Below are 8,458 nucleotides of genomic sequence, written 5' to 3' on the forward strand. Positions count from 1 at the left end.
CGCGCTCTGGCGCGACCTGGGCGTCCTGGGCGACGTCGTCTTTGGCGCGGCGGCGCCCGCGCTGCGCGTCCGCGCTTCGCACCCTGCGCTGGCCAACGCCGAGGTGCAGCGCCTGGACGACTCGCGCGTGCACCCCGCGCACTACGCGCTGGCGCTGCGCGTCGCGCGCCGCGCGGCGGCCAGGCGCCGCGGCGCCGACGGCGACGCGGGCGCCGACGGCGACGGCTCCGACGCGGACGCGGAGGCGCTGGAGGAGGCATTTGCCGAGCCGCGGCACGTGGAGGCGCTGCGCCTGTCGCGCCTGGCCGAGGCGCTGGCGGGGGAGGGGGGCGAGGGCGCGGGCCCGCCACCGGGGCTGGCCACCCTCATCGACATCCAGTTCGAGTTCGCGCGGCCCTACGGCGAGCTCCGGCCCAAGGCCAAGCGCCTGAAGGTGGGGGGTGCAAGGGGCTGCTGGGTCGGGCAATGCGGAGGCAGGGGCAGAGGAGCGCCCGCGGGAAGCGGGGGCCTGGTGCGCATTCGGGGAAGGGGGGAGGGGGCGGCTTTCGGCGCCCCCAGGGGTGCCGGGGCGGGTGGAGAGGGAGATCCCAGGCTTGCGGCGCTGCAGACGGGCCCGCCCGCTGCACCCTCGCCCCCGCGGTTTGCTGCGACGCCTGCCTGGGAATCCCCCCAACCCCCTTCACCCCACAGGAGGAGGAGCTGTTCTGGCTGTGCCTGGGCGAAACGCCCGAGACCCTGGCGGCAGGCAAGAAGGTGGAGGCGCGCGTGCGGTATGTCACTGCTGGCGTGGCCTTTGTCAGCCTGCCCGACCTGGGGAACATCGACGCGGTGAGCGCCTGGGCGTCGGGAAGGCTGTCTTTTCATGGGGGGAGGCTTGTGAGGGCTGGATCAGGCTCGAGTCCCACGGAGCCTCAGGGCTGCGGATTCAGGAGGTAGATCAGTGGGGATCTTTGGCCGGCCACCTTGAGGTTCAGCGAGCTGGCGCACTCCGCGTGGGCTCCCTGACTGCTCTACCTGATTCGCGTGCTGGCGCGACACCGCCCCCCCCCATCGACCCATCCCACCCACCTCATCCCTGGATCCACGCCAGACCATCCAAGCTGGCAACGTGTCCGGCAGCCACGGCGAGGTGGACTGCCGCGACTTTATGAAACAGGGCGACAACCTGACGGCCAGGTGCATGCGGCGGAGCATGGGCATGGTGACAGCCCACGGATGCAGCCACAGGATTGAACCAGCTGGACGCCCTCGTGGTTCCGACGCCGTGAATAACCCCCGCGTCGCCTTGAAATGCCCACCCCTACCCCCCCGCCACGACCGCAGGATCATCTTCCTGGACCCGGCGGAGTGGAGGATAGAGCTTTCCACCACCTCCCAGGCCCTCAACGACGACGCGGCCTGGGAGCAGCGCCTGCTGTGCAGCAGGGGTGAGCCCAGGGGAAGGGGGGTGGGGGGCACAGCTCGGGGCATACGCTGATGGATGGGGGGCCTGGGGGGGAGCATATGGGTGGTGGGGAAGGGTGGTGAGCATGGCTGGCGGTCAGCGAGTCGCGGCAGGGCCCAGTGCGGGCGGAGCATTCCTGGCACAAGGTGAAGCACGTGGAGAGCAGGGCAGCGCCCACCCCCCCTCCCCCTCAAAGCATGCACTGCTCAGCCTTCGCAACCCCGGCCCCCTGCAGAGCCCTACTACGTGCCCCTGACACTGGCGGAGAAGGCGGCGGCTGAGCGAAGCCGGCGCCCCGCCAAGCCCGCGTTCACGCCGCGCCAGATCCGCCACCCCCTCTTCGAGAACATCTCCATGAACGAGGCGGCCAAGCGCCTGATGGAGGAGGGGCGGCCTGTTGGCTCCGCCATCTTCAGGTGCGTGTCTGAACCGACGCGCCCGGGAGCGGCACAAGGGCTGTGTGGGATCCTGGGAGAGGATGGCGCCGGCGCGCAGCTGGGCAGGGGAAGGGAGAGGGAGGCGCGCTCACGACGGGGCTGGGTCCATGCGATCGCGATCTGGCAATGCTGCTCCGGCGCTGCTACACCCAGGGGGTTGCAGCATGCCAGTGCCATGGGAAGGAACTGTTTGGGCCACCCTCTCCAACCTCATGTTCCCACTCCCAGACCCAGCCACAAGGGTACGCGGAACATAATCCTGTCGCTGCGGATGCCGGGGGGCCAGGTCTGGCACCTGGACATCATGGAAGGGCCCAAGGTCGGTGCTCTGTATCGTACTTCTGGCTTCACGGTCAACCTGGGTCGCGTGTTTTTCCGAGGGGTCTCGGTCGCCGGCGAGGAGCCAGGCGTCTATCGCAATGTGGACGTGCATGCTGGGTGGGCTGTGTGCCGGGGTCAGGGACCCCCTGCCCCCCCCCACCCCCAAGTGCGCCAGCATGCTGTCAAGCCCAGGCGAGTGGCCCCACACCCAGCCATGCGCCCATGATCATTCTGCAGGGCAAGGGCACGGGGCAGCTGCAGCTGGGGACGCCGCTCAACATGGAGGTCATCCCGGGGAAGAAGCGAGGTGAGGTCTCTGGGTTTCGGAGGAGGCTGGGGGGAGGGAGGCAAGCACGTCGCACGACATGCATGCTTCGTGCGCTGGGCCACTGCAGCCCGGCGCGCCCTGGTCGACCCACCCGCGCACACGCCCTTCCGGGCGTCGGCCCCTGTTGCCCCTCGCGGTCGCGCCAGGCCTCTGATCGCCTGCCCTCCCCGCCCCGCCTCCGCGGCACCCCGCCACAGAGGTGTACGAGGAGCTGGACGAGGTGGTGTCGCGCTTCGTGGAGCCCTTTGGCCTGCACTGCCAGGCCCTGCAGCGCTTCCGGCACTGGCGCGACGCAGCCTGGGAAGCCGCCAGCGAGGAGCTGGTGGCGCTCAAGGCGGGCGTGCCTGCCAACCAGGCCGTGTACTGCCTGGGCGTGGAGCCCCGCCAGCCCGGCATGTTTTACCTGGGCTACGTGCTGGGCCGCACCCCACACCGCGAGTTCTTCATGGTCACCCACAGGGGCTTCCACTTCCGGAAACATGTGCGACCCTTTTTTTTTGGGGGGGGGGGGGGGGGAGGAAGGTGGGCGCCGGACCAAAAAGGCGCCCTCGACACACAAAATGGGCGCCGTGTCTCCGCGGCTGGTGCTGCTCGAGGAGGACGAGGGTGGGGTTGGGCAAAGAAGAAGCAGGACGAGGCGCCACGGAATGTTTGCGCAGACTGCAGGGGCTGGGAAGCGCAGCGACGTGGCTGTCATCCCCCCTCGAGCCGCTCCCCGGCCCCTGCATGCGCCGTGCTGCGACCGGGTCCAGCATACTTCAGGGGCCTCATCGCCTGGGCTATGCTACCTCCCGCTCGTTCCTCCGCATCTCACTGCAGCTCGCCGCCTCCCCCACCCCCAAATGCTCCTCCACCCGCACGCAGGACTACCGCACTGTGGAGCACATGGTCAACCAGTTCAAGAAAGCGCCGCGGGGCGACAGCTTCACAACCCCGGGGGCCAGGCACGCGGCAGCGCAGCCGGGAGCGGGCGCGGAGCCGCAACAGCCGCAGCCGCCCCAGCAGCCGCCGCAGCCGCCCGCAGAGGCGGTGCGTCCTCACTACGGCGCGCACTCCTACCCCGGCGCGTCGACTCAGGCGTACGACTATCCGCCGTACCCCCCGCAGTACCAGTATCCTCAAGCAGGGAATCCGTACCCAGCCTACGCTGCTGGGGCTGGTGTGGCTCCGGGGCCACCCCCCGCCGTGAATCCCGCTGTCGGTGAGATTGAGTGCGAGGTGGGGGGTGGGCGGGTCTCTGGCGACTTCCTGTGCAGTCAGGAAGGTGTCAGGCGGCAGTCTGAGCGCCGACCTCGGGCTGTGGGGGCGTGAGCCTGCTGCGGGCTCACTGGTCCCCAGGGTCAAGGCTGACACCAGCTCCCCCCTCCCCTCCCCCCACACAAACAGGATATGGGTATGCTGCCCCTGCGTGGCAGCCACCCCTGCCACAGGGCTGATCTGGTGGCAAGTGGGATACTCCCCACCACACGCCAACGTTCCCCTGTGTCGGACTGTGATGCACATCGTTGGCCTCCCCATCCACAGATTTCCAATCATACTGGCCTTGCTGGATGCCCGGGCATGACATCGAGGTGTTATCAGTACTCATGTCAGTCGGTCGGTCAGAAGGGTCACGAGGCGTGCGAGGGCGGGCTCACGGTTCTTGAGGCATTGGTGATTGGTCTGCGTCCCATGCCTCGTCCACCGCAGCGCCACCGCCCATCTGCGCGGGATCTGCCACGGGGTGGCCGGCTCCCGAGGCGAGCGTCGCCGTCCGTTGGACAGGGAGGAAGAGCTTGAAGTCGGCGGGCAACTCCGACTCTGTGCAGGAGGGGGTTGGGGGCAGGTCTCCTGGCCGTGGGGGGAGTGTGACGGCGGAATGTTTGACCGAGCACACGGCAGCCACTCACCGGGGTACAGCTTGTCGGCAAAGTACACGCGCCTCAAACGGCAGTTGGCGTGGATCTGGAGGCGCAGCGTCTCCACATAGCTAGTGCCTTTGTTGAGCAGGGTGTGCGGTTTGAGTCCGGCACCTGCACGGCCCTCTCCTCCTCACCCACATGCCAACCAACCAGCAGCCCCGCCCTTTGTCCCCTCCAGATTCGGCGGCTGGGTCATGCTGCCAGCCCCACGCTGCCACCCACCGTATGCCCTCTTGACAAAGTCGGCCAGGTTGAACTGGATCTGGTTCCAGTCGTCATCCAGGGTCATGGGCATGGTGCAGATGAAGGGCTGGAGCCGGGTGGTGGACTGTCGAACCGGGAGGGTGGGTGGGCTGATCGGGAATCGGGGAGACTCAGAGTCTAGCGCTCAATCCCGTTGATCCCCGGCCACATCCAAACAGGAACGCAGGGGGGGTCAGCCTGCTTCTCATCACTCTCCCCCACCTGGTAATTTGAGGCACGGAACCTGCGCTTCACGTTCTTGTCGTCCAGAACCTGGACCTCGAAGGTGAAGTACTGGTGCAGGTTCTTGACCACGAGCACCAGGAAGGGGTGCTTAATGCCCAGTGCCTTTGATGGGTCGGCGGGGCAGGAGATGTAGGAGGTGGACACGTTGGCCCCCGTCAGCTCCAGCACACTGCTTTGGATGTCTTCGTCCATCACCCGGCGCACAGACCCATCCTCGACTGCATCAGGGTGGGGTCCCGGCTTGCGCGGTCGCTTGGAGTTCAGTCCCTGAGCTGCGCACGCACACCGGCTGCCGTGGGCAGGGCTGTCTCCCCCCGAGCCAGCCTGGAACGACCCACATACTGTGAGGCGCCCAGAGTTGCAATGGTTTGCTCCCTATGCTGTACAAGACGCTGAGGAGGCCCGACTGGTAGCTGTTTCGGAACATGTCGTCAGGTATGCAAGAGTTGAGGCACTTGGTCTTAGAATCAAGTATATAATTCAGTGCATCCCAGAATCCCACATGACTTCTTTGAAAAGTGAAGGCGCGTTGCTCCGACCAGGCGTGGAGAGGCACCGGTCGGGGATGTCGGGCGCTTTGTGAAGCGATCGAGGGGGCGGGGGAAATGGAAGGGTGGAAAGGAGCAAGTCTTGAAAAGCAGGGATCGCCTCTACTGCAAGCAAGCCCTTGCACAGAATGCATAGCTTGTGTCTTAAAACAGCAGAGTACAATTCAAGGAGCAGAGGTCATGATACATGTCAAATCCTGCAGGCTGGATTGATAGGGTGTTTCTCTGCGCATGTGCTGTTTGCCATCGGTGATATAAGAACGAATGTCACACATGCTGCAGATTGAAACTTTAGTTGTGAAGCTAGAGTACACGCTGGAATTTCTATCATAGGAGGGCCGGATGTGCTGCTCCCTCGACGTCTTGCAACAGCGTCTCTGCCAAGCTTGAATGAGATGCATAAGACTCTGTGAGCACCACTTGTGCCCTCTCGAGGGACGCTTGCAGCTCCTGGGATGCCATGACGTTTGCGTGCTGAAGGCCCGTGATCTCCAGAATTTGCTGTTCCTCACTCGACAGCGTGCTGGGGAGTGCTGCTATGACCTTTCCTAGGGCAGCCAAGGCACCGGTCAGCTGCTCCGCCATGAGGTCGATCTGGTGGTATGGATGGTGCGTCTTACGTGATTTGGAGACAGACAGGAATTCACATCTTGATGGCAGCTGGGTACGCATACTGTTGAAGCGGCCCCTCCTGCGCACCGGTGGGGCGGGGGCGCATCCCGCCTGTACTGGGCCTTCGTCCTTGATACTGGACGGCGCCGCATCCCTCTGGGTTGTGCCTATAAAGTTATAGAGGAGGGATGTGACGTGACACAGCTCATCCTGGAGCTGAGTCACGATGTCTGTGGAAGTGGCGCTGTGCCCCACAGCGACCATAACAGCGAGGATGGCGAACTCAAAGGAGCGGAACAACTCGTATTAATGGGCTGATAGTGTCTTTGATGTACCTTGGGGGTTGGGGATGGGTGGAATTCTGATCCCGGCGTCGAGCTGCAATGTCGAGGGTGCGAGCTGCTGATTGTCAGAGTGTAACAGGTGACCAGGCATTGCCCTCGACAAGGGGTCGTGAAGGAGATGATCACATCGACACTCAGGGGCGGGAGAGCTCGACTTACCCTGTTCCTTGTTGGCAATCTGACCAATGTTTGTAATGGTCATTATGGAGGCATCATCCAAAAGGTGGTGGGAGGATGGGTTGACTGCCGTGCTCAGCAATAGTCTCCACAAATATACCGTATCAGGGTGAGGACATTCGTGCACCCGCCTACATTCTCTGGTAAGCCACTACGTCGGCATACAACACAATGTGTGCCGTGAGTTTCGTCATCTGCTCCATAAAAGTAGTTGGATTGCCGGTGTAAGGCGCATTTGTACCCTCAACCATGGCACCGTCTGTTGTGAAGAAACCAACGTAGATGATGTCTGGTCTGATGTCTCCCAGGTTCACCATAGATACGAACGCGTTGTCGGCGCGGGAAATGCTTCCGGTAGAGGGAACGAGTACTGGTGGAGGAGGGGGAGTCCCGCAGGACGTGGTGAAGGGTTTATCAGCGGCAGCGGCACCACCTCATAGTGGGTGGTCTTATCTGTGTATACAAATGCGGAGCCAACATAATAATCCACCATCATTGACACCGGCTGCGATGTCTCCTTGAAGGTGACGGTCTCAATTTCAGACTATCAGACTCCAGTTGATGGATCCTGTACAGCAGGGATGACCACAGCTCACACTGAACATCGTAGGCGATGTTACCACTGGTAGTAACGATGCATGTGATGTCCACCACACTAATTGTAAGATCGAACTTGATTTTGGCGGTAACAGGTGTCTATGGAGGTGGTGGAGAGGGGTGGATAAAGGTGGTGGGGAGGGGGTTCCCAGGCTCCCAGGACTTGCTATTCCCCACTCGCGTGGGTTTTGGGCAACACATCCGTGGCACTTCTCCGAGCAACCAGGACACCAATGATTGCTCAGGCAGGAGATCAATCTGGAAGTGTTAATGCAGATGTTGGTGTGCTACGGAAGGAGCATGCATTCGCATTTCAACGCAGAGCATACTGTGTGCCAGCTTCATTCTCATTCCCACACCAGGCCGTCCTCAGCTCCCTGCTTTTCGCCCAGGTTTTCCGCACTGTCAGGCGCTATTGCATGATTGCTTACAAGTCAGACAATCAAAGTAGTCTACTAAATGTGGGGCTTTGCACGAAGGCGTCCAGAAGCTGTCCATCAGACCTACCAGTGCAGGGTCAGGGCGTTTGTGCTCAGGCCAATGTACGACAAGGCCACTGCTTGGGCATAGGATGCAAGGGCTGCCGTGGAAGCCGGGAGCACGCTGTCCCAGACGACCGGGTTAGTAGTGTAGTCTGTGGAGACCGTGAAGAGCACGGCACCATCTGAGGTGAAGAAAGCGGCACTTTTGGCATTAACAGAATCCGTGTTTGAGGCTCCGACATCCACCGAAAACGAAAAGGTGTCCACACTGCGAGTGACGCTCCCGGTGATGGACCCAAAGGCTGGTGGAGGGGGGGCGTCTCCCGGAGGGGGGGTGCAGGAATGAGTAAAGTCAGGGGCACAACCTCCTGGAGATCACTGGAACCCGTGTAAATCCAGGCAGCGCCCATGGAGTATGCGTTCATGATGTCGGTAGACTCTCCTGGCTTTGAGATGTTGGTGACGGCAGATGTGGAAGGAGTGTCTACACTGAACAGCTGATTGAACACATCCGAGTACAAAAAGCAATTGACATGAGAGGGGGTGTACCCCCCAGTGGTCACGACAATGGTTATGTCGACAACTCCCATGTCAGATGGGACACCAAACAAGAGCGTGGCAGACGACTGCGGCGGTGGTGGAGAAGGGGGCCTGGGAGGAGGTGGAGGGTCAGTTGGGGGAGGGGGGCTATCTGAGGAGGCGGGTTAGGTGGAGGAGGGGAACTTGGTGGGGGAGGGGGCTTTCTGGAGGAGGGGGCTGGGCGGGGTGGGGAATCTGG

General features: G+C 62.9%; 2 protein-coding genes across 2 annotated transcripts in view; one reads left to right on the top strand and one right to left on the bottom strand.

The window, feature by feature from the left end:
* The window catches only part of F751_1834 (Transcription elongation factor spt6), a gene marked incomplete at both ends in the record, with an annotated part of 9,159 nt that extends 5,193 nt beyond the window's left edge, over positions 1–3,966 (top strand). Inside the window, 10 exons of the mRNA XM_011399541.1 lie at positions 245–433; positions 691–828; positions 1,091–1,176; positions 1,324–1,427; positions 1,680–1,860; positions 2,110–2,302; positions 2,440–2,509; positions 2,728–3,011; positions 3,395–3,731; positions 3,917–3,966. Of these exons, the coding sequence (XP_011397843.1) occupies positions 245–433; positions 691–828; positions 1,091–1,176; positions 1,324–1,427; positions 1,680–1,860; positions 2,110–2,302; positions 2,440–2,509; positions 2,728–3,011; positions 3,395–3,731; positions 3,917–3,966 (1,632 nt within the window). The remainder of the gene's footprint in view (positions 1–244; positions 434–690; positions 829–1,090; positions 1,177–1,323; positions 1,428–1,679; positions 1,861–2,109; positions 2,303–2,439; positions 2,510–2,727; positions 3,012–3,394; positions 3,732–3,916) is intronic.
* Positions 3,967–4,163: 197 nt separating this feature from the next.
* Positions 4,164–5,112, bottom strand: F751_1835 (UPF0468 protein C16orf80-like protein; the record flags this gene model as incomplete). Its single annotated transcript, XM_011399542.1, has 4 exons — positions 4,164–4,330; positions 4,420–4,506; positions 4,654–4,759; positions 4,897–5,112. 4 exons carry the CDS (start codon positions 5,110–5,112, stop codon positions 4,164–4,166), a joined length of 576 nt encoding a protein of 191 aa, XP_011397844.1.
* Between the last annotated feature and the right edge of the window lie 3,346 nt (positions 5,113–8,458).

The sequence above is a fragment of the Auxenochlorella protothecoides genome (assembly GCF_000733215.1).
Source record: "Auxenochlorella protothecoides strain 0710 unplaced genomic scaffold scaffold18, whole genome shotgun sequence".
Lineage (NCBI taxonomy): Eukaryota > Viridiplantae > Chlorophyta > Trebouxiophyceae > Chlorellales > Chlorellaceae > Auxenochlorella > Auxenochlorella protothecoides.